General features: G+C 42.7%; 2 protein-coding genes and 1 pseudogene across 2 annotated transcripts in view; 1 reads left to right on the forward strand and 2 right to left on the reverse strand.

Moving 5' to 3' along the window:
• Bag4 (BCL2 associated athanogene 4) overlaps window positions 1–7,010 on the reverse strand; it is a 20,870-nt gene extending 13,860 nt beyond the window's left edge. Inside the window, exon 1 of the mRNA XM_021169880.2 lies at window positions 6,521–7,010. Coding sequence (XP_021025539.2) covers window positions 6,521–6,952 — 432 coding nt within the window. The 5' untranslated portion in view covers window positions 6,953–7,010. The remainder of the gene's footprint in view (window positions 1–6,520) is intronic.
• Window positions 6,935–24,234, forward strand: Lsm1 (LSM1 homolog, mRNA degradation associated). Its single transcript, XM_021169881.2, has 4 exons — window positions 6,935–7,339; window positions 14,072–14,140; window positions 15,609–15,724; window positions 23,625–24,234. Exons 1-4 carry the CDS (start codon window positions 7,294–7,296, stop codon window positions 23,793–23,795), a joined length of 402 nt encoding a protein of 133 aa, XP_021025540.1. The 5' UTR covers window positions 6,935–7,293; the 3' UTR covers window positions 23,796–24,234.
• Window positions 10,646–11,104, reverse strand: LOC110299920 (annotated as a pseudogene).
• Window positions 24,235–25,140: the final 906 nt, after the last annotated feature.

Below are 25,140 nucleotides of genomic sequence, written 5' to 3' on the forward strand. Positions count from 1 at the left end.
ATAAAGGGATCAGATCAAAATGCACCTTAATTTTTGTTCCAGGAGATGAAGGAAAAAAAAGCTCTTCCAAAACACCCAAAAAAAAAAAAAAAAAAAAAAAAATCTGAAATACTTCTGGTCACAAACATTCAGATATGAAATATTTACCCTATTTATTTAACTGGTACAAAATAAGTTATGCATCGTCACTATTTAGAATTATACTTACCCAATAAGTTTGGAACATAAAACTCTTACTACACAATTTTCCCTGTCCAATCACTTTAAATATTAATACAAGAAGCCTGTGATTGGATAGGGAAAAGGGAGGCAGAGCGAAGAGTTTCAGAGACAGGGATGGAGGAGGGAGATAGAGGATGAACAGGACGATTCAGATTCCACATGGCTTTTAATAGCCACAGGTAGCTATAATATCATATAGAGATAGAATAACTTGTGTAATCTAGGTGGGCACCTTGTATCATTATCAACTGGCTCTGAAATTACTTGTGTTGGCATCTTGTGAATTGAAAATTTATTGATATATAAATCTGACTGATTAATTATAAGCTTCTAGTTTTGATTTTCTAGGTTACTGGAATTTGGGACCACCGACCACAGACGGTAGACGGCTGAGAAGGTACAAGAGGCTCTGAAACAGGCGAACTGGAGTTGAGAAGACCACCACACAGAGGCTAGCCTAGAGGCGGGGCGACCGCAGGAAGAGAGTAGCTGGGGGTGAACTGCGGGAACCTGCCATTCTTTTCCCTGTCCAATCACACACAGTATATCTATACATTTTTTTCTTGTATTCCAGTACTTTCTGCTTATAACTTCAGTATCATCATCAACTCATATAGAGCAATCACCACTGGAACGTGTAACTCTAGCTGTGATAGCATCATCTTTTCAGGGCTTTGTCTTTAAATAAATTACATTAAGACACTAACTCTTATAAGAATGCTCCAAACCAATTCTCTTTTTTTTTTTGTTGTTGTTGTGTTTTGTTTTTCGAGACAGGGTTTCTCTGTGTAGCCCTGGCTGTCCTGGAACTCACTCTGTAGACCAGGCTGGCCTCGAACTCAGAAAACCTCCTGCCTCTGCCTCCCAAGTGCTAGGATTAAAGGCGTGCGCCACCACTGCCTGGCTCAATTCTTAAACCTTTCTGACTGTGTAGCTGAACACACAATGTGTTTTATTCTTTGAACTTACAGTTTAAGTGCACTTTTGGCTCATAACAAAGCACTTTTATTTCCCTTATATAGATGGGTTTTATGGTTTGTTGGCTATGCCGGATTAAACCTAGAGTTCTTGTATATCTACGCTCTCTACCGAGAAGACAGTGCTGGAGCTGACTGTTCTAGATGTGCTGAACCCAGGCCTACATCTTCAGACTCTAAGGGTCAGTCCCTTCAGGTGAATCTCTAAGGTTCAGTTTAGCTACCAGGATCCTCCCGCTATTCATTCCCTCTCTTCCTGACTCAGCTTCCTAACACCATAGCTCCTTGCTTTTCTTTCTTCAGCCAGACTCACCTCACAAAAAAACATCACTGAAGACCACCTCCAACCCATCCCCAGCAACTATTAACTGTCATTTTCCTCTGGAAGGCGGAGTGCCTTGTCAGCCACTCTCTACCAACTTCTGTTTATGGCCTACAAATCCTCAGAAAGGTGGGCCTAATGAACCTCTTCCCTGTCAAGGATGGAGTGCTTCTGAGCCCAGTGCTGTGTAGGTCTTAAATAGTAACCACAGCTGCTGTGAGTTCATCAATGCAGCCATCGGGTCATACCCAGAAGACAGTCTTTCATAACACCCTCCTCCTTCCTCTGCCTCGTACATTCTTTCCACTCCCACTTCTGTAGCGTTCTTTGATCCTCAAAGGGGATAAAATGCATGACCTCTTTAGGGCTGAACATTTTAACAGTGACTTTTTTTCAGCACAATAACCAGTTTCGAGTCTGAGCATTAGTAGTTACCATCCACTACAGCACACTAACACAACCCCACACACACACTACCACTACCAACACTATCAAACCCTTGACCAAACCTGAGAATAGCAACAATCTGTGAACAGAAACATAATCAGAAGGAAGATCTTTGGTGAGCACAATTTGTCCATTTAGCAAAACAACAGTAGGCGCAGTTTCCCACTACGGTCTATGACAATCCCCAGCCATGGGTTCTGAGCAGCCTTACAGTAAGTACCAGGAATGAATTCTCTCCTGGAGAGTGGGACTCAAGCACAAGGTGCTTCGGACCCTACAACAGTCATGCCACTCCATCACACTGGTAGGCACGTTTTCCCAGGCAAGTTAGTGGTTTAGCATGAACCCACTGTTAGAACCTAGGTAAAATAGTTACCTGGCTAGCCTGCCATCTATAGCAAAACTTTCTCATATGTTTCTGCTGTTACTAGGAAACTTTCTAATTCCAAGATGATTACATATTCTGTTATGTTCTGTGCCCTAGGAAACCAATCACGATAGAAATCAGTACAACTGTTTAGTATAGTTACCCAGAAGCTTGGACCTGACCCAACCACCCAGCAGCACTCCCTGCTCCTAAGTATAAGCTTTTACTGCATTTGCCTTTATTAGCTGTCCCTGAGATGGACCCCAACATAAGAGAGACACCTGCATCAACAGAAGAAACTATTTGGAATAAGACTTCCATTTTGCGTAGTGGTTGAGTAAAATTTAAGTTCCCAAGATCTCCCTGGGAACAGACATCCTACTTGGCAGAAAGAAACATGTATGTGGATAACTGACATCCTGGTTGGCAAGTTAAGACATGAACGTTAGACAAGTCCCATCCTGGTTGACAAGTTAGGACAAAGCAAGCCCCCAGCCACAGCTGAATACCCCAACCAATGCAAGCAGGGTGCATGCTCAATAAACTATCCCTGTCTGACAAAGATGGACGTTTCTTGGGACACCAACATCCACAGCGAGTTAAGACTGTTCATGAACCTTTTTCCTCAAGCAGCCTGCACAGCAACTCAAGGCATTATGAAAACTAGCCAGAAGGGAGAAAGTTTACAGGCCAGTTTCTCTTTCATTTCTCTACAGTCTGCAAAGTGTGTGGTGTCTTCAACAATAGGGTTTTATCATCCAGTTCTGATGGCTAACCAAGAACTGTGGCAGTAGGATAAAAATATTACAAACACACGTATGCATGTGTGGCTGGTGCCTGAGTAGGCCATAAGAGGGCGCTGGACCACCTGGAACTAGAGTTAACAGACAGTTGTGAGCTGCCATGTGGATGCTGAATGAACCCAGGTCTTCTGGAAGAGCAGCTGTTGAGCTGCTCAGGCCTGGACGTTCTCTCTCTCTTTTTTTTTTTTTTTTTTTTTTAAAAAAGGTAAAACCCTGTGCCATATTTAAATATATTAATTTCATTTGGTTGTTTTGTTTTGTTGGAAACAGGGTTTCTCTATGAGGTCTGGCTATCCTAGGAACTTGCTCTATAGGACAGACTGGCCTTGAATTCAGAGATCCACTTCTGCCTCGAAAATGCTGGAATTAAAAGCATGCACTACCATCACCAGCTGTTTTCAATATGTTAATTTAAAACCAGGAAGGGTGGGGCTAACCTATAATCTCAGCATTTGAGAGGTAGAGGCTAGCAGCTGAAAAATTCAAGCTCTCCCTTGCCTACTTAGTGAGTTCAGGGCCAGTCTAAGATACAAGAGACCCTGTCTTGGAAAATTAATTGACAAGTCTTAACTGTATGAGGACACACCTGTGTGGGATGCACATCCATACAGTATGAGTCCAAGGCTGATTCCTTCAATCCTTCTTCTACCTTACTCCATGAGGCACAGTTTCTCAAACAAACCCAGATCCTCCCCGCTTCCCCAAGGCCAGATACTCTTGCTAGCCAGATTGCTTCTGGGGATCCTTCTCAACCTTCTAAAGACGGAATTACAGGTTGAGCCATTCCAGTCACCCAACATTTATGTGGGTTCTAAGGACCCAAAGCCCGGTCTTTTTTTTTTAAAGATTTATTTATTTATTATATGTAAGTGCACTGTAGCTATCTTCAGACACCCCAGAAGAGGGTATCAGATCTCATTACAGATGGTTGTGAGCCACCATGTGGTTGCTGGGATTTGAACTCAGGACCTTCAGAAGAGCCATCAGTGCTCTTAACCACTGAGCCCTCTCTCCAGCCCCAAAGCCCAGCCTTTTTACTTGCAAGGTGTGCCATCGCCATAGCCCTGCACTTTTTTTTTTAATTTCACACATAAATATTATAAAATTTAGTAAAAGCCAATAAAGCTAAGATTGTGGATTTGGGGGAGGGGGGGAAGTACATCTATGACAATATGCATAGGCAAAGGCAGAAGCAGAGGCAGGTGGATCTCTGTGAGTTGGAGGCCAGCCTGGTCTCCAGATGGTGTTCCAGAACAGCCAGGGCTACACAGAGAAACCCAGTCTTGAAACAAAACAAAACAAAATTTACAGATGCCCATTATTCATTTCCAGTTTATCTCAAACTACGCTAGCCCCATAATCTGCCCTATATGCACAACTCTACTCCAAACCTCTTAACTCCCTACCAGATGCTAAACTTGAACTTTTGCAAGTCTTTCCCTAACCAGACAGACTTTTAGTTTGATAGCAAACTCGACAGAAGCCACTTTAAAGCTCGACTCCTTTTCCTAATCAACTGATCTTTAATTTGGGCACATAAGTCTAGATCCTGTGATTACAGTAGATCCATCGGCCTACTCACCCCATCCTACTTACCGAGTCAGCACAGGGAATCGGGATCCCTCTTCCATCTAACTTCTGAATGCTACCTGGTTTCTATTCTTATACAATTTTTAGAGGAACAATTAGCCTACCCGTTTAAAATGTACAATTCAGTGGTTTTTAGGATACTCAGAATTGGGAAACCATCTTCACCAACTTCAGAACACTGTATCACCTCAAAGCCCAGTTTTGCAATTCTTCCTTCCAGTCCCCAACCTAGCAGCCCACCATGTTTCTGTCTGGAGGAATCGCTCCCTATGGGCACTACATATAAATGGAATCACACAATATGAAATGCAACCCTTGTGACTAACTTCATCCAACAAGCAGGATCTAGTTAAGGTTCATTCCATGTTGAAACAAGTATGTGAGTGGGGGTGGAGGGGGGGGTCAATTCATACCTTTCCAGATGTTATGTCCTAAAATGTAAGTCATGTTAGTTAATCCAGCAATCAGTTGATAACTATACAAGTTATTTCTAATTTTTGGCCATTATCATTAATGATGTTAAAAAGATGTATTAAATAGCATAAGGACATGTTTTCCTTTTTTGTGGTGGTGGTGGTTCGTTTTTTGAGACAGGGTCTCACCATGTTGCCTAGGCTGTCCTGGAACTCATTATGTCTATGTGAACCAGGCTGACTAGTCTGCCTCTGCCTCCTGGGTACTGAGATTAAACACACCAGCCCTTATTTTTTGTTGTTTTTGTTTGTTTGTTTTTGGGTTTTTGTTTTTTGTTGTTTTTTTTTTTTCGAGACAGGGTTTCTCTGTATAGCCCTGGCTGTCCTGGAACTCACTTTGTAGACCAGGCTGGCCTTGAACTCAGAAATCTGGTTGCCTCCCAAGTGCTGGGATCAAAGGCATGCGCCACCACCACCCGACTTTTTTTTGTCGTTTTTTCAGCCCTTGTTTTCTATTTCTTGAGTATACTTACAAGTAGACCTGCTAGATCATAAATTAACTCTCTGTCAGAAGTTTTAGGAACAACCCAGCTATTTTCCAAAGCACTGTACTGTTTTACATTCCCGTCGTTGATATGTGAGAATTTTATAATTAATTTTCAGCAAGTAAGAATGTTCCAAAGGCCAAAAGATGTGTGCCACCATCCTAGAATGATAGCCCCATACGAGGAGAAAATAGAAACACATTTTTGGCATGTATGCAAGCAATAAAATGTTACAGGTCCAAACATACTAAGCAAGTCGGTCTCTCAGAGCCTTCTCCATTCAAAAATTGGGAAGCATTAATAACATCTGTCTTGCAGTCTTGCGATGATTAAATAGAACATTAAGGTACTTTGCAACATTGATCCTTCCTGATTCAATTCCAGGCAAAGCTTTAGTGATAAGGAACTAAGTGATCAGCCCGCCCTGTTTCGATCCCTTCCCCGTGGGAGGGGCTGCTGAGTAAGGACTGGGGCTGCAGCTCCCCGAGCCACGCAGGATAAATTGTTACAGCCCAATCACGCTAACCTACGCTCTCGGGAAAGAGATCCTGCAGCCTGCTACTAAGCTTAGGAAGTCAGCGCAGAATAATTTTTCGGGTTTTTTTTTTTTTTTTTTTCGTGGCTGAAGTAAAAAACAAAAAACAAAAAACGAAGGGACAAATGGAACCCAAGCCTAGCTCCCCTCGCATCTCCGGTCCTCGTCTCCTGCACCGTCCCCAAAAGAACAAATCAGAGACCCGAGTCCTAACAGACCCTAAGTATAAAACCCCCAAATGTCCTCACCTCTGCCCAAGACTTCCCGACTGGAGCCCCGGAAAAGACTTCGAAGCTTACCTGGTGGCCTCCCCCGGCTCTGCTCGCTTCTGCCCAGGCGCCTCCCGAGGGGTAGTAGCCATCGCCACCTGCGCCTTCGCCCGGCCAGGTGGTCTCGGCCGGGGCGCCCCCGCGCCCTCGCCAGGAAACCGGAGGCTGGGGAGGCTCCGGGCGAAGAGGAGGGTATAAGGGCGGAGGTACGTGCACCGGGACATCGCCTCCCCCGGGCCCGTAGTAGCGGCCGTACGAAGGGCCGTCACTGGGGCCGTAGCCCGAGCGCCTCAGGGCCGACATGGGCTCCGCTGCCGCGAAGCGCTTCCCGCCCCCCACGACCGTCCCTTTGCGCAGGCGCCTGCGGGAGGTCGCTATTGGCGGGCGGCGGAGGGGGATAGGACGGCTACAGCCAATCCCGAGCCGGTCCCGCCCCTTGCACGCCGAGCTCGGAGCGGTCATGGACCGTACGGGTCAACCCGGGCCTCGGGTCTGGAAAGCGAGGCGAGGGGCAGCGCTCGTCACGCGTGAGGAAACGCCTATCCTCCGCCCTTCCGACCTGGACTTCATTGCACTGACTGGAGGGGAAGAGAACGTGGTCGGCCACCGACCGGCCGCACGCCCGGCACGCCTCTTTCGGCGGACGGGCAGGCGATACCGGAAGTGGGTGGGGTCACCTGAAACGCTTCCGGCGACTAGCGGTGTCTGAGCTGCAGGTGAGCGACCGGTTCCCGTCCGCGTCCCGCCGACGGGCGACTGGACGCCCTCGCGGCCGTCCGGTGCAGCCTTGCGAGAGCTCAAACATGAACTATATGCCCGGCACCGCCAGCCTCATCGAGGACATCGACAGTGAGTACCTAACCTCTCCTTCAGGGGAAGCCTGGTGTGGGACCCCTTTTCGAGTGGGCGTCCCTCGACAAGGGCCCAGAGAGCGATCTCTGGGCCTGGGCCGGGTGATTCTGCCTTCACAGCCTCGGATGGACCCCATTCCCAAGCTGCCTCCTCTGTCTGTGAGCGGGTGACACCTCCCCGCCCCCTCAAGCTGTGAAACGCCTTCCGAGGGGCGCAGCATCCGACTTGGGAACGTGAAGTGGCCCAGGCGACTTCCTTCGCGTGCATATAGTTCACGTTTGACAGTGAATGGATGGAGATTGCTTCTAGAAAGGACTCACCATACCCGACAATGTTAAGACAACAGCAGTTGAATTTAATTAGCAGAGAACGTAGGCTTTCTGTTGGATAGCCACTAGCACTCTCCTTTTTCTGTGAGGGTCATTAGCACTTTCAGATTAAAGTTGTAGAGACAGGTGCCAGACATAATAAGGCTTTTCTGCCAATGCTAAGTCACTTCAAACGTACTCTTTTCTGTTTGACAGTTTTGCTTTTACTAAAAGGAGGTTAGTCCTGTACAAATAAAGAGGTTACAATTTCGGTTTTTTTAAAGGTTTAATTTGTTGTGTATTCATGTCTCGTCCACATGTAATTAAACCTCGGACATATTGGTATCCACGAAGCCAGATGACTTTCTCTTCTTGGGATCCTCTGGAATTGGCGTTATGGACCGAGTTACAGAGTCACAGTGTGGGTGCTGAGAAAGGAACTCGGATCTTCTGCAAGAGCAACACGTGCTCTTCTGAACCATCTCTCCAGCCTCCACTTTCATTGCCCTGCCCCCAATTCTTACCTGTGTATGATTCCTTGAATATAACTTTTTTTTTTTTTTTTTTTTTGGTTTTTCGAGACAGGGTTTCTCTGTGTAGCCCTGGCTGTCCTGGAACTCACTTTGTAGACCAGGCTGGCCTCGAACTCAGAAATCCGCCTGCCTCTGCCTCCCAAGTGCTGGGATGAATATAACTTTTAAAGCAGCATTTTAAAAAAAAGCTGTATGTGAGCATGTATGTATGTGCACTTCGTGCTTGCCTGGTGCTGGAGAGAACAGAAGAGGGTACTGGGACTCGAACCAGGGTCCTCTGGAAGAGCAGACAGTACTCTTTAGCACTGAGCCATCTCTCAGGTCTATAATCAGCATTTTAAAATCATTTTAATACTGTGACTTTTCAAAAGCAAAGTGGTTTATACAACTTCAGACAAGTAAAAATATTTTGTGTGAGTTTGCAAATTAGAGAGCAGCTGTGATTATATTGACTGGGACAAACATATTAAACTTTGCTCATATATTACAGGTATAGATATTAATATATATTTATATGTGTATCCTAGCTGCATACACATATACACTACTTTATAAGCCTATCTATGAAGTGTGATGAAATACTCTTAGTGGAACTTTTTGCCTTCACCTTTCCTTAGATACCTGAATTACCGAAGCTTTTTTTTTTTTTTTTTTAAGATTTATTTACTTATATGTAAGTACTCTGCAACTGTCTTCAGACACACCACAAGAGAGTATCAGGTTTCATTATGGATGGTTGTGAGCCATCATGTGGTTGCTGGGATTTGAACTCATGACCTTCAGAAGAGCAGTCGGAGCTCTTAACCACTGAGCCATCTCTCCAGTCCTTACCGAAGCTTCTAACAAGTCTGCTATCTTACTAAACTTGCTTATGTTCTCAAGCCTTCTTGTACTTTGTGGATCTCAGACCCTTTCATTTGATATACAACCTTTAGAAAGTGTCTGTCCCAGTCTTTATGGGACTTTTTGGTTTTTCGAGTTGTTTTGTTTTTGTTGTTATTGCTTGTTTTTTGTTTTGTTTGTTCTTGGTTTGAGACAGGATCTCTCCATGATCCTGGCTATCCTAGAATGCCCCTGCCTCTGCTCTCCCTTGCTCTGATTTAAGATAGGTGCCATCATGCCTGGTTCAGCTATGCTTGAGTCTTCCTAGCTCAGATATAGCTCAGTGGTGTGTCTCCATCAGATTCGCATCCCTTCATGAGTACCCCAGTGCACTCCAGCTTTGACTCTGCTGACCATCTTTGCTGTCTGGATTTTGCTGTCAGAAGCTTTGGGGTTTTGTTAATTTTTTTTTACTGGTTTGGTTCATTTTTGAAAGGGCAGTCGCCAGGCTGGCCCCTTTAAATCATAGCATTCCTTCTGTCTCTGTTTGTAAAGTTCTGGGGTTACTGTGTAATTGTGGCTCAAATCCCAGTACTCAGAAGGCAAAGGCAGGCAGATCACTGTGAGTTCCAGGCCAGCCTGGTCTACAAAGTGAGTTCCAGGACAGCCAGGGCTACACAGAGAAACCCTGTCTCGAAAAACAAACAAGAATTCTGGGGTTAAAGACATGGGCCACCTTGCCTAGCTTTGATTGAAGATTTTATATATATATATATATATATACATATATATATATATATATTTTTTTTTTTTAAGATTTATTTAGTATCTATAAGTATCTTGTAGCCGTCTTCAGACACACCAGAAGAGGGCACCAGATCTCATTACAGATGGTTGTGAGCCACCATGTGGTTGCTGAGAATTGAACTCAGGACCTCTGGAAAAGCAGACAGTGCTCTTAACCGCTGAGCCATCTCCAGCCCAAAGCTGTAATATTTTTAAAGATTTATTTATATTCATGTGTATTTTTTCCTATGAATTTTTAAAGATTATTTACATACTGTTTATATGTTTGTGCCTACATAAATAATGAATTTATATGAAGTGCATGTGTGCAGGATGCCAGAAGGAGGGCATCAAGTGCCCTGGATCTGGAGTTAGAGCCAAACCTCATGGTGTATAAGAGAAGCAGTGTTGTTCTTCACTGTTGAGCCAGTTCTCTAGCCCCTCGAAGCTGTATTCATAGTTATAAATGTAAGGCCTTCCTTTTAAGTGCAGCTGTGCATTGTGTTGTGTGTTTGAGTTTTTTTAAAGGTTTATTTAGGTATTTATATGTATGTGTACATGTATGCTTACATTGATTATGTGCATGCAGGAACTGACATCAGGTAGTGTGAGCTGGGAAGTGAGCCTGGGTCCCCTAGAAGAGCAGTAAGTGCTCTTAGCCACCGAGCCATAGAACCTGCCCTCTGTTGTTTTCTTGGTTTCTCCAACTCTAGTTCTTGAGGATTTTCTTAGTTCTCTAGACTTTACTGTTCTCTAAACTAGGTGTCTGAGTTGCATGTTTGGTTTGTTTTCTCTACATCTCTAGACATTCTAGTCGGGCTTAGCATCATAACTTCCAATTTTTCTTCCTTTCCTTTTTTTTTTTTGATTCAATAAAGTTTTATTTTCCCAAATGCACAGCTGATTGAACCTGTTCATGCATCTTCCCCAGCAGCTGGGGCGTCTCCACCCTTTGTGTTTCTGGGGTAAATGACTTGGGCTCTGTGCTTTGAAACCAGCTTGATAAGTCCTTTACTAAGGAGCTCCTGAAGGGCTACCCTGGCCAAGGAGCCACGAATCTTCAGTCTCTCGGAGACCGAGGCTGGAGTAATAAGCTTATAGTTGGGAACTTCCTTACAGAGCTTGTCCTATGTGGCTTTGTCAAACAGGACAAGATTGTTCAACTTGTCCCGAACTTTGCCTTTGGACCACTTCTTCTTGGCCTTGCCACCAGATTTATTTACTGGGTCTTTGTCCTTTTTGGCCGACTTTCCGGCATCTTTCTTCTTCTTGTCGTCTTTGGGCGGCATGGTGAAGCTCAGAGAGTCGTGTGGACCAGACCACTGCAGCCTCACTAAGATGTCGGAAAAACCAATTTTTCTATACATCAGTCTTTCATGTTTCCTCATTGTTTTGAAGTTAAACTTGCCTTCAATACTTTTCAGACTTTAGCTCCTGTTCTTTGTTTTCACTTGGAGCCCAATGTGAACATGCTACTTCCCCTTATACTAATTTACAGATTCTCGAATCTTTCCTTTCCACTTTCTCTTTCTCATAGCCAAAATTTATTTATCCTTAAAGATCCGACCTGGATAGGTCTAGTTTCTTTTTTTAAGTCTTACATAATTAAGATTTGCATGCTTATGATACTTAATTATAGCTAATGATGACATAATTCCTTTAGAGGAGACTCATTGCCCCTCTTTTCAGACAGAAAATGCTTTATGCTGGGCACTAGTGGCACACACCTTTAATCCCAGCATTCAGCAGAGGTAGGCGATAAGTGAGTTTGGGCCAGCCTGGTCTACAGAGTGAGTTCCAGGGCAGCCAGGTCTATACAGAGAAACGCTGGGGAGAAGGGCATTCACTGCCACGCCTGGCTTGGTGTATGCGCTTTATTTTTGAGCTGGGCATAATGAAACACATTATGTGTCTCCTAAGTGCATTAATCCTACAGAGGTAGGTGGGTCTCTGTGAGTTTAAGGCCAGCCTAGTTTATAGAGTTTCAGGACAGCCAGAGCTATACAGTGAGACCCTGTCTTAAAAAGAAAAAAAACCGGGCTGGTGAGATGGCACAGTGAGTAAGAGCAGTGACTGCTCTTCCGAAGGTCCTGAGTTCAAATCCCAGCAACCACATGGTGGCTCACAGTCATCGTAGTGAGATCTGACACCCTCTTTGGGAGTGTCTGAAGATAGCTACAGTGTACTTAGATATAATAAATAAATAAATCTTTTAAAATAAAAAGAAAAAAAAAACCAAAAGTACTTTATGCATAGCATTAAAGAAATTACTGGTTGAAATCTTGCTTTTCTTTTTTTTCCCCACCCCTCCTTTGCTTGCTTTTCTAAACGATGCTTATCACACTTCAGAGTCCCCCACATCACACTTTCTGTGATTGCTTTGGTGTGTCCTTCATCCTACTGTTTAATTATTCAGTTGGATTTATTGTAAGATGTAATTTTTTTGCTTTCATCCTACAGTGAATATAAATTCATGAGGTTGGTGACTTTGAGACCTCAGAATAGTTTAGAGCAATGGTCCTCAACCTTCTTCGTTCAACAACTCTTTAAGACAGTTCCTCATGTTGTGGCGACCCTCTACCATAAATTTATTTTTGTTACTACTTCATAGCTGTAACTTTGTAGGCCATAGTGGCACAAACCTTAATCCTCACACTCGAGAGGCAGAAGCAGGTGGATCTTTGTGTTCAAGGACAGCCTAGTCTACAGAGCTAGTTCCAGAACAGCCAAAACTAAAACCAAAGAAAACATGTTTCAAAAAACCAAAAGAAGAAAAAAAAGCTGGTGGGGCTATGAATCTTTCACACACACACACACACACACGAAAACAAAACCAGGGCTGGTGAGATGGCTCAGTGGGTAAGAGCACCCAACTGTTCTTCCAAAGGTCTGGAGTTCAAATCCCAGCAACCACATGGTGGCTCACAACCATCCGTAATGAGATCTGACTCCCTCTTCTGGAGTGTCTGAAGACAGCTACAGTGTACTTACATATAATCAAATAAATCTTAAAAAAAGATTCTTTGTTTAAAAAAAAACAAAGAAAACAAAACCAAGAACTAACTTTACTAATGTAATAAATTGTAAATATCTGATATCTGATAGGCAGCCTCTGTGAAAGGGTTGTCTGATCTTAAAGGGGTTGCTACCCCCAGGTTGAGAACCGTTGGTTTAGAGCTTTCAGTAAATGTTTAATTCAGTCTAATGAGACTGCTCAGTGGTTACATATGCATACTTCTTTCTCTTCCTGAGGACCAGCGTGATTTCCAGCACCCATGTCCGTGGTTCCCTGAGAACTGTTTGTAACTCCACTTCTAAGGCGTCTGATGCCAACTTCTGGTCTGTCCAAGCATGTGCACAGACAAACACAACACATAATTTTTTTTTAAGCTTTTACTTGAATTCCTGTTCTAGATCTCTATCACATCTTGCCTGTCTGAGGCATTTCTAAATTTTAGTTTTGGTGCTGGGGATTGAGCCTAGGGTTTAGGGGCTTGGCTTCTCAGCTACACACCCAGCCAGCCACTCTAAAGCATTGTTTTCATTTCAGATTTCCTTGATTGGATACAAATGTTGAAATAATTCTAGGATTAAGGTAATTGAAATTTAGCCAATGATGAAAGTAACTAAAACTTCCATAATCCCAGAATTTAGATGGAGGCAAGGCTTTAAGAGTTCAAGGCTGGGGCTGGAGAGATGGCTCGGCAGCACTGAGCACTGACTGCTCTTCCAGAGGTCCTGAGTTCAATTCCCAGCAACCACATGGTGTCTCACAACCATCTGTAATGGGATCTGATGCCCTCTTCTGGTGTGTCTGAAGACAGCTGCAGTGTACTCAATATGTATAAACTACATCTTTTATTAAAAAAATGAGGGGAGGGGTTTCTAGGTTATCCTGAATATGAGCTCAACTAGGTTAGTAAAACCCTCTCAGAAAAATAAAGCCATCTAGACTTAAGCTTCTCTATTTAAGGTAGAGAAATTATATGATGCTAAAAGGGTTGAATGTAACATCAGAGCCAGAACCGCTTGCTTTCCTGGCTACTCAGTGTCCTTTTCTAGCTCAACAGCACTAACTGCTCCAAGTCTCTGCAGTACTGATGTCATTTAAATCCCAGGCTACAGTCTTCCATCCTGTGTTTTACACCAAGCTCTATCCTAAATACATTAGAAGAGGGTCTGGTACCGCTTAGACAACTATTAACTGAATTTTTATTGATACTGTATAAGTTCACTGAAACTGACACCTTTGTTTTAAAGATCTTTTCTCCTTTCCCCAGAAAAGCACTTGGTCCTACTTCGAGATGGAAGGACACTTATAGGTTTTTTAAGAAGCATTGATCAATTTGGTATGTATTGGTTATGATCCCAAAAAATTTTTTGCACTACTTCATACTGAAATTTACTTATCTAACTTTTCCACAAGTGTCAGCCTAATGGAAGTATTGGGTGAGTAATTTTTTTTTTTTTTTTTTTTTGGCTTTTGGTTTTTCGAGACAGGGTTTCTCTGTGTAGCCCTGACTGTCCTCGAACTCAGAAATCTGCCTGCCTCTGCCTCCCAAGTGCTGGGATTAAAGGCGTGCGCCACCACACCCGACAAGTAAATTGTTTTAGAGTTATGATTAGGTGTTTCAAAACCTTGTATGTTCATTCACAAGTTTGTATTCTAAAACTGATTTACACTTATTTCCCCCACTAGAGGGCGCCAGGTTTAAAGTTAGTCTTAAAATCATTTCCTGGAGGTAATCCTTCCCTGTCCAGTGAGAATAGGGTCAAAGCCATTTCCTGAAACTCTTGTTGGGGGCAGAACACAGATAAACTCAGTAGTTTACATACAGGAATACATGAGATTTAGTCATCTGTCTGCACTTTCTGAAGGAAGAGATCTATTTCTCCCTTTGGTGTAAGAAACCTCTCCATTCACACCGACACTTGTTGGTCATCTGCTGGGTTCCTGGATTTGAATGTGAGGGCAAACATAGCTGAAAGGGCAAACATAGAAGGTGTAAACAGCCAGCCGTGCGCCTGGGTCCCAGGGACTTATGGGTAGAGCAAGAGGGTCACTTTGGAAACAGATCAAAGCAAAACAACTTCTGTTTTACTTCAAGTAAGACAAATAGTACTAATTCAAAGGAGAAAAAGATTTTAAAGAAGAAAATGTTCTAAACCTTAAGTTAAATTGATGTAAGTGCTATGAAGAGATAAAAAGCAAATACCAAGATTACCATGCACATTATATAAATCGTTGTTGTGTCCTAACCCATAAAATTTAGTTTGGATTACATGAGTCCTAATTACTAAAAACTTATTAAATCTCACTAAAGTCATCACATACATATATTCACACAGTAAGGAAGCTCTCCTTCTAAAAATGCAGACTTTCAATCTTAATAGTTGGCTAGGCTCAAGTTTTCCAGCTTTCCACTCATTTATATTTCCCTAGGGACCATGTTGATACTGGCAGGAAATGACATAGAAGTAACCTATTCCTACCATCATTCGTTCATTAGCACAGCATAGTCGGAAATACTCTTTACTTGTTTGAAAGTCTCCTAAAACTGAACATGCCTGTAGTCTCAGCATGTATAGCATGTGAAGCAGGAGAATCACCACAAATGCTGGATCAGGACTTCCAGGCCAGCTGAGGCTAGAGTGGGACCCTGGGACCCTGCACCCCCCCACACACACACACAATAAAGCAAATTCTCATAAATGGCTTGTCAAAATTGATAAAATTTTAAAAATAAATAATTGAGTTATAGACTTTATACTCAACAGTGTGAACTAAATATCTGTTTCTTCTTTGTGTGCTTATAGCTAACTTAGTGCTCCATCAGACTGTGGAACGAATTCATGTGGGCAAAAAGTATGGTGATATTCCTCGAGGGATTTTCGTGGTCAGAGGAGAAAATGTGGTCCTACTAGGAGAAATAGTAAGTGAGACTGTTAAACTGCTGTGCATCTGGGTATTGATGTTGGCTGCTGCTTTCCAATTTCACCAAGCTTCCCACAGGAAGTCGGCAACTAGGGAAGCTGTAGTTGCCAGAGCAACACTACAGAAAGTAATTAATGTTAGTCTGTGACCTTTGGCATTTTAAAGATTTGATTTCACTAGCAAAATATTGTTGACTTTGTCGGATAGAAAACAATATTGCTGGTATTTGCTTCAATAGCACTTATACTAAGGTCCAAACAGTACAAAGATTAACATGGCCTGTGCAAGGGTGGGACACATATATATTATTCCACATTCTCTCAACTGGAAAGAAAGAGACAGCATTGCTAGGTATGGTGGCACATGTCTAAAATCCCAGCAGTTAGGAAGCTGTGGTAGGTGGAACTCCTCTAGTTTGAAACTGTCTTAGATAGGGTTTTACTGCTGTGAACAGACACCGCAACTCTTATAAAGGACAATATTTAATTGGGGCTGGCTTACAGGTTTCCATGGTGGGAAGCATGGCAGCTTCCAGGCAGGCATGGGGCTGAAGATGCTAAGAGTTGTGCATCTTGTTCCAAAGGCCAACAGCAGAAGACTGGCCTCCAGGCAGTTAGGCTGAGAGTATGAAAGCCCATCTTCCAACAAGGCCACACCTCCAATAGTGCCACTCCCTGGCCCTCATAGGCTTGTCAAACATGAGTCTGCATTGTAGCATAATGCAAAATACATTTAGTCCAACTTCCAGAGCCCCCATAGTATATTGCAGTCTCAACAATTAAAAGTTCAAAGTCTTATGAGATTCATTCAATCACTTAAAGTCAAAGCAGATCACACAACTAAAACATCACAGGATATACACTACCGTTCCAAAATATCATAGTGAGTAAATGCTAGAACAAATACGACCAAATCCCAGCTGGGCAAACTCCAAACTCTGCATCTTCATGTCTGTCGTCAAAGCACTCTTCAGACTTCCAACTCCTTTCATCTTTGTTTACTGCAGCACAGTTCTCTTTGGCTGGTTCCACTCCCTGTTGGCATCTTTCCTCAGAGGGTATCCCACAGCTCTGGCATCTTGAAAATCTTACGGTCTGTAAGGCAACTTCAGCATTACAGCTTCTTGTTCCAGTGTCTGGGGTCCACACATGATCTTCTGGGCTTCACAAAAGGGCTTGGGTCACTTCTCCAGCTCTGCCCTCTGTAGCACTCTAAGCTCAGGTTGCTCCACTCCACTACTGCTGCTGTTCTTGGTGATCATTCCATAGTACTGGTATCTTCAATACACTGGGGTTTTCTGCTACAACTAGGCTTCACCAGTACCGTCTCATAGGCTCTTTTCATGGTACCAAGCTTCAACTTCTTTGCATGACTCCTTTAGTCCTGGGTTGTCAACTACAACTGAGGCTCCACCTTTATCAATAACCTTCCAGGCCCTTGCACAGTACCAAGCCTCAGCTGCTCTCCATGACCCCTTCATACCTTCAAAACCAGTACCACCTGGGTGACTCTTACACATTACCAAGTACAGCTGCAGCACAAGGTACAACATTGGCTCTCTCTGGAACACAGCTTCTTTGTGCTCTCAGAAAACACTTCCCAGATTTCACCTCAGTGATGCTGGTCTCTTCTTAATCACCACTATATTCTTATCTCCAGCTAACCAGCATCAATTGTCTCAGTAGTCCCTTCTATTTTTGACTCTAAAGCCAGAGCCACATGACCAAAGCTGCCTTGCAGGAGCTAGAACATGGCCCCCTTGTTCTATTACATTATCAAACAGCTTTCTGTTTTGCATCTCTTTCTCTCCCTAAGGCATAGCTGTCCTGGAACTTGCTTTGTAGATTGAGACCTTGAACTCAGATCTGCATGGCTCTGTCTCCTGAATGCTGGCATCAAAGGCATGCACCACCATGCCTGGATTTAAGCTTTTCTCTACTTGGAACTTGTTCTATACCAGGCTGGCCTTGAACTCAGAGATCTGCTTGCCTTAGGCTCCTGGGATTAAAGGTGTGTATTACCATGCTCAGGCCTAAATTTAGCTATGTGGGACTTAGGCCCAAAGTCACGGCTCCCTTAATCTGTTCATCGTCTTAAACATGGGATGCAGCTCCATTTCACTTCCTAGTGCCCCTTTATTACTTGAATCATGCATTTTATATTTTTCCTTTCTCAACTTGTTCCTTTTCATTAAAATGCTTTTCATAAGAGGAGTGAACTTAAGTAACCACACAGCAGAATTTGTACTGGACTGTTTTGAGACTTCCTTTGTCAAAAGAAGAAATCTAAATTTTGTCACCTTAGCCTCAGGCAGACTCTTCAGATAATGGCAAAAAGTAGCCACATTCTTTTTTTTTTTTTTTAAGATTTATTTATTATTATATGTAAGTACACTGTAGCTGACTTCAGACACCTCAGAAGAGGGCATCAGATCTCATTACGGGTGGTTGTGAGCCACCATGTGGTTGCTGAGATTTGAACTGAGGACCTTCAGAAGAGCAGTCAGTGCTCTTACCCGCTGAACCATCTCGCCAGCCCCAGCAGCCACATTCTTTACCAAAATATCACAAAAACAGTCTTTAGGCTGCATACTAACATTCTTCTCCATTGAAGCCTCTTGGGCCAGGTCCTCACAATTCAAATCACTCTCAGTAACAAAGTCTTCCATACTCCTACTAGGATAGCCCAATAAGCCCCATTTAAACCATTCCACTGTTTTCTAAACCCAAAGTCCCCAAATCTTCCAAACAAAAGCATGGTCAGGCTTATCACAGCCATACCCCAGACCCTGGTACCAACTTCTGTCTTAATTAGGGTTTTACTACTATGAACAGACACCATGACCAAGACAACTCTTATAAAGAACATTTAATTGGGGCTGGCTAACAGGTTCAGTGTAGGCTTAGATTTTTCAAATCCTACTTTTAATAAGGGTTCTTAAATGCTTTAACCTTCCTTCTAACCCACCATTCACCAGAGGTAGTGGGAAAGAAAGGTTATTAAGACATGAGGGTTGTGAGAAGCGCACCTGTTTAGAAATAGTTCTTTGGAACAAATCCAGTTTGCACTGTCAGGATATATACTAGAAGTCCAGTTCAGTAGTGTCAGAATAGCAAACACAAATCAGTAGTAGCACAAAACAGCCAGGCTTCCCTCTGCCGAATAGGCACCAGTCAGGACCAGCAAGGACACCAGGAGTTCTCTGCCATGCCTCTCTCAACAAAGTGAAGATCAGCGATGACAAAAACTCAAGACGAATGAAGTGCTGCCAAGCTAGCTATGCAAGCTCCCAGTCACTGTCTGTTTATACTCCTCCCACAGGTCTTTCCTCAGTGAAACACTAAATAAGTCTATATCAGCTGACATCACTCTGCCAATGGCGAGAAACTGCCAAACATCACCACAAGTTTTTTTAATCATTTTTTCCTATGAATTCAAGACAAATGATGACCATTAAGGAATGGCAAGGCGTACCAATACCATCCATCGTTGTCCATCACCTGTTAGGTTATATTTACCTTTCTTCTTAACATCATGTGTCCTTTCCCATGTCTGCTTTAGCAAAATATCCTTTCACCTGTGTCTGCCCCAGCAAAACACCATTTGACATAATTCACTTTCCAAAGAAACTAGAAGTTTCCACATCAGAGGTTCAGTCCATTGTCATCAAGGTGAGAGCATGGTAGCATCTAAGCAGGCATGGTGCAGGAGGAGCTGAGAGTTCTACGTCTTGTTCCAAAGGCAGACAGGAGAAGACCAGCTAGGATGAGGGTCCTAAAACCCATGCTCACAGTGACACACCCCCAAATAGTGCCACTCTCTGGGCCAAGCATATTCAAACCACCACCGAGGCTATGATATGCTACATAGTGAGTTTGAGGCCAGCCTGAGCTCCAATATAATCTGTGTTTCAAAAGAAAAAAGAAAAAAAAAACAAGAACAAATAACATAGTCATGTAGTATTTAATCTCAAAAGCAGAAAGTTACAGAATTTAAATTACCTGTCCTGACATATAAAGGTACAGTTTAGAGCTGGAGTCTGTCACAGTGGTAAAGTCCCTAATGCAACTGAAAACAACAGATTTACATGTTGAAATATGTTAATTTAAATAACTGGTTAGGAACTTAGAGCGATGGCTCAGTAGTTAGGAGCACACACTGTTCTCACTGAGGACCTGAGTTTGGTTCCAATCTCACAATTGCCTATAACTCAGTCTCCAGGGGATCACAGGGCACCTGTGTCAAATGCATATACCACCCCCACATGTACATAATTTAAAAAGTAAAATTAAATTGTAGGTTACAAGTAGGTCTTCATGGCATGGAGTTAACTGGCAACATTTGAGGAAAGTGTTGTATGTGTTTTTAAAGGGGAAAAAACAGAAACAGGTTAGGAAAAGCCATTCTGAGATTTCAGAATAGAGCTTATGGCCAGAGAGAAGAGACATGAATATTTGTGCCAGAAAGACCAGATATTAAATGTTAATCACATTTGTTGAAATACTGCTTGCTATGTATTTGTATGCATACATAATAGAAGTTGATTATATGTATACATACATGTGTGTTACATAGATAAGTTTTTATTCACATTTTCTTAAGTATATTTAAACTTGAATCCTATTGGGTTTGCTAGGAAAATCAAAATACTGGTGAGACTGGCTGAAATTAATGGGACAGGAGGAGTTGGTTTGCTCAGTAGCAGTGTGCTTCGGTGTCACGTCTGGAACCTTGAATTCAATCCTCAGCACCACAAAAGAGAGAGGGAAGGAAGAAATTAAAGACTGACTTATGTTGGAAACAGTCAGCTTAGTCGCAGCTGTCTAGTGACTTTCAGCTCAGCCTGGACTGTCTCCAACACACTGGGCTAGGCAGATGGCTTGCTGGGTAAATGTTTGCTGCACAGTCATGAGAGCCTGAGTTTGGATCCCCAGCACTGGGAGGTGAAAACAGACAGATTCTGTGACCTCAGAGGCCAGCCAGTCAAGCACACACCAAGAGTTCCAGGTTCCTTGAGAGACTGTCTCAAAAAATAAGATAGAGGTAAAGACACCCTACGTCAGCCTTTACTTGTGCATGCACATAAACTTATGTGCACATAAACGTACTTCTCAAATGCTGCTATAAAATGTATTAATACCTCATCTTAAAATATTTTGTGGTAGGGCTAGAAAGATGGCTTAGCAGTTAAGAGCTCTTGCAAAGCACCTGGTTATCCGCCCAGAAGCCACACGGCGGCTGACAGTCATCCATAACTTAAGTTTTGAGGACGCTGATGCCTTCAGTAGGTACCAGGCATGAACACAGTGCACATATTCATTCTTTTTTAAAAGGATAATTATGGAAGAGGTCTGCAACCCTATAGGTGGAACAACAATATGAACTAACCAGTACCCCCAGAGCTTGTATCTCTAGCTGCATATGTAGCAGAAGATAGCCTAGTTGGCTATCATTGGGAAGAGAGGCCCCTTAGTATTGCAAACTTTATATGCCTCAGTACAGGGAAAAGCCAGGGCCAAGAAGTGAGAGTGGGTGGGTAGGGGAGCAGGGCTGGGGACTTTTGGGATAGCATTTGAAATGTAAATGAAGAAAATATCTAATAAAAATATTTTTTAAAAAAAGGATGATTATGTGAATCAGCAATTAGTCTGAAAAAATTATGTACTAAAGCTCAAGAAAACCATAACTAGAATCTCTTTAGGAAAACATTACATTGCATAAGTAGTCTCTAATGTACCTCATGGTGGCATGGAAGCTGAGGTAGGATCAGATCACAAGTTTACAGCCAGCCTGGGTTCTGCCTCTCTGATGAAAGATTCCAGCACTAAGGGCGTTTACTGTCGAGAGATGGTTGCTTCACAGTCATGGTGAGTAGCTCAGTGAGTAACATACTGAAAACTAGGAAGAGAGCTAAGAAAGTCTTTTCTTCATCCCAGGGTTATGCGGGAAAGGTTGGCTGATTATATAGTTTTTAGCAGATAACCTTTGACTCAAGTGACTTATGCAACTAGTGTGGCTTCTAATCTCCTGGTGAGAGCCCTCCATCTGATACCACAGTGCTGAGCTCTGCAACCTTGGAGGCCTGTGTCAGTTAACTTGCAGACTGAAACATCTGTAGATGTTTTTGATCAGTGTCTTTCTAGACCATCTCATCAAAAGTCTTAAAAGGAACTGGAGAGATGGTTCAATAATTGAGTGCTCACTGCTGTTTTAGAGAACACGAGTTCCATTCCCAGCGCCCACATAGGGTTATCTCATAACTGACTATAACTCTAGCTCCAGAAGATCTGAACCCTTGTCCAGCCTCTGCAGGTACCCTGTAGACACATAAATAAAAATAAAATACAATCTTTTAAAAAGAAATGCATCACAGGAACAGAAATGAGAACACTGCTGAATTGGCACACCTGGAATCCCAGTATTCACTAGCAGGGGACAGTGTCTCAGGGCAGCTTGGGCTGCAGAGTGAATTCTAGGACAGCTTTTGCTGAATAACCAAGAGCCTGTCTGGGCTTAATGGGGGGAGTCCAGCCATACTTCACTACTTTGTCTGTATAGGCTGTCTTTGTTACAGAAATATAAATAATACCTATACTTTTAAGGGTGAGAGGATAAGTGAGGCTTGTTTATAGTTCTACATACAAAGTTGGGTCTTAAATATTTATGACATAAAAAGTATATCATGCTGTGTTAAATGAAAACAAAATTTAGTCACTATTTTCATTATGGGTTTGGTTTTGTTCTAAGTCATAGATATGCCTGGTCTGATGACATAGCTAAGCAGTAGAATGCTTGCCTGTGTGACCCCTAGCACCACAGAACAAAAGCAGTTCCTAGGCCTGCGAGAGTGTGCAAGGCTGACAAGCAGAGGCTTGAAATCCCATAACTCAAGTGAATGTGGAAGGAGCAGTGGACTCCACCAAGCTGTCTTCAGACTTTCACACATGTTTGAAAACACAGACCCAGAAGATACACATAGATTCAATGCTTCTGATAACAGACTGGCCTACACCTGGGAATTGATAATAGTCTCCAAAGTATTTGTGTTCCATATCGAATTATAAGTAATTTTTAAAGTGTTTGATTTTATTATAAATTTTCTACAGTGTATTTTTTTTAAAGGGAAATGAAATCGTATTTTTAATAAACCAAATAATTTATTCAAGCATAGTGGTGCATGCCTTTAATCCTAGCATTTGGAGGCAGTGGTCATCCTGGTCTACAAAGGAAGTTCTAGGATATCCAAGGCTACACAGAGAAACCCTATTTAAATAAATAAATAATTTTTAAAGACTAAATTACTAGAGAAATAATGTATTGGACTAAACAAGAATGATTTACCAGGCCTCATGATGTTTTCTATCAATGGTTGCCACAGAGACTCCTAGTTAGTGAAACAGGAACAGTTTATTGCCCACAGCTGTAGGAGTGTGGTGTACATTTGAATCAAGGTTTTAGACCTTCTTCCTGAGCAACAAACCGCAGAAATTAAATTGATGTTGAAATTGTAAAATACAGTATTTGTCTTCTGTAGCCACCGTGGCTTTATGTGACTTCTAGGGATTCAAACTTGGGTCTTCACAAGGGCACAGCAAGAACTTTGTCCACTAAGTTATCTCCCAAACTCAAATTTTATTTTGATGAAAAGCTTTTAATATAAAGTTAACCCTGACTAACAATGGGACTATAAAGCCTGAGCTTTTACTCTGTGCGTCTGACTCATGTGTGTTCTGTAGCCTTGTTGCCGCCTGTCTCTTTGCAGGGAGAAGGGTACTTTGGCCTTACCACAATTATGAAAGGCAGGCCAAGCTACATACTGGAATCTGCTGTCTTTAGAGCCATAAGCTTGTCTGTTCTTGGTCTTCATGGGAAGTCGTTCAAACCTGCCTGTTTTGCAGGACCTGGAGAAGGAGAGTGACACGCCCCTTCAGCAAGTGTCTATTGAAGAGATCCTAGAAGAACAGAGGGTGCAACAGCAGACCAGACTGGAGGCAGAGAAGCTGAAGGTCCAGACCCTTAAAGATCGGGGCCTTTCCATTCCTCGCGCAGACACTCTGGACGAGTACTGAGTCCTTGCTCAGAGACTGCTCTAGAGAGCAGGTGCTGTCACCTGGTCACCTCACACATTGACCAGAGTATCACATTGAAAAGTGATCTCATTCTTTCATGGATGCCAACATGAAGAAATCATGGGATTTTGTTTTGTTTTTTTTTTAACAAAATCATTTTATATTAGTTTTGCTTTTCTTCTTCCAACAGTCTCAACACATAGTCCTGGCTGACCTAGAACTCACTATGTAAACCAGGATGACCTTTAGCTTGTGGGATTGCAGGTGGCCTCCACCAGCCCAACTTTACTGTTTAAAGAAACAGTGGCGTGACCTCCCCTCACACAAGTCACTGTGGAGCCAAGAACCATGTCTTTATATTGCTTATCTCAGAGTTTACGTTTCTTTTCAAAAAATATTTCATTTACTTGTAAATAAAAAATGAATCTCAGAACTGTCACAAAATGGAGTTGCCTCTGGTGGAAAGACAAAATTCCCTACTGCAACATAAGGTTGTATACATCCTAATGTATACACTAGGATGCCTGCTGTTGATATAGCTGGCTTCTCAGGAGGACATTTCATACTCTGCTGCTTCCTCGTTGCCATTTTCATGTTTGTACTTGGCAGAAGTTTTAAGCTTGAGAAGGGAGTTTTCAAGGAACTGGTTACAACAGAATCCTCAGGTTTAGAAAACTTGAGCCCTGATTTACCCACGGTTTTTCCAAACTATAAGAATGTCTTCATAATATGCTTTGCTCTCAATCTTACATTAACTTATCCAGATTCTCAACTCCTTTTGATCATCTTTTGCTTAGATTATCATCTATACAAGAACAACAACCCTCCCTACACACACAACACAAAAGCCCTCAAATGGTGCTTAGTAACAACTGATTCATGATGACAGCACGTTTTGTTGGCTTGATTGTTGGAGAGTAATAATTGCGTAGGAAGTCTGACAGGTGACACTTTAAAAGCACTGTGTTTCAGTACACAGAGTGAGCAATGAGGCAACAGCATGCAAATTGGCTCATTGGCACATTGAAATGATTCTCAGTAATTTATCTCGGATACATCATTTTTTATAATCTTTTGAACAGTAATACTCTTTCCTAAGAGGTTTGTGGACTTTTTCATACTGCAATATGAAATACACTTTTGTTTTGTTTTGTTTTTGGAGACAGGGTGTCTCTGTGTAGCCTTGGCTGTCCTGGAACTCATTTTGTAGACCAGGCTGGCCTCAACTCAGAAATCCGCCTGCCTCTGCCTCCCGAGTGCTGGGATTAAAGGCGTGCGCCACCACGCCCGGCGAAATACACTTTTTTATGTTCTCGGGTGTTTAAGAAAAAAACCTACCCTGGAA

The sequence above is a fragment of the Mus caroli genome, chromosome 8 (genome assembly GCF_900094665.2).
Source record: "Mus caroli chromosome 8, CAROLI_EIJ_v1.1, whole genome shotgun sequence".
Classification (NCBI taxonomy): domain Eukaryota; kingdom Metazoa; phylum Chordata; class Mammalia; order Rodentia; family Muridae; genus Mus; species Mus caroli.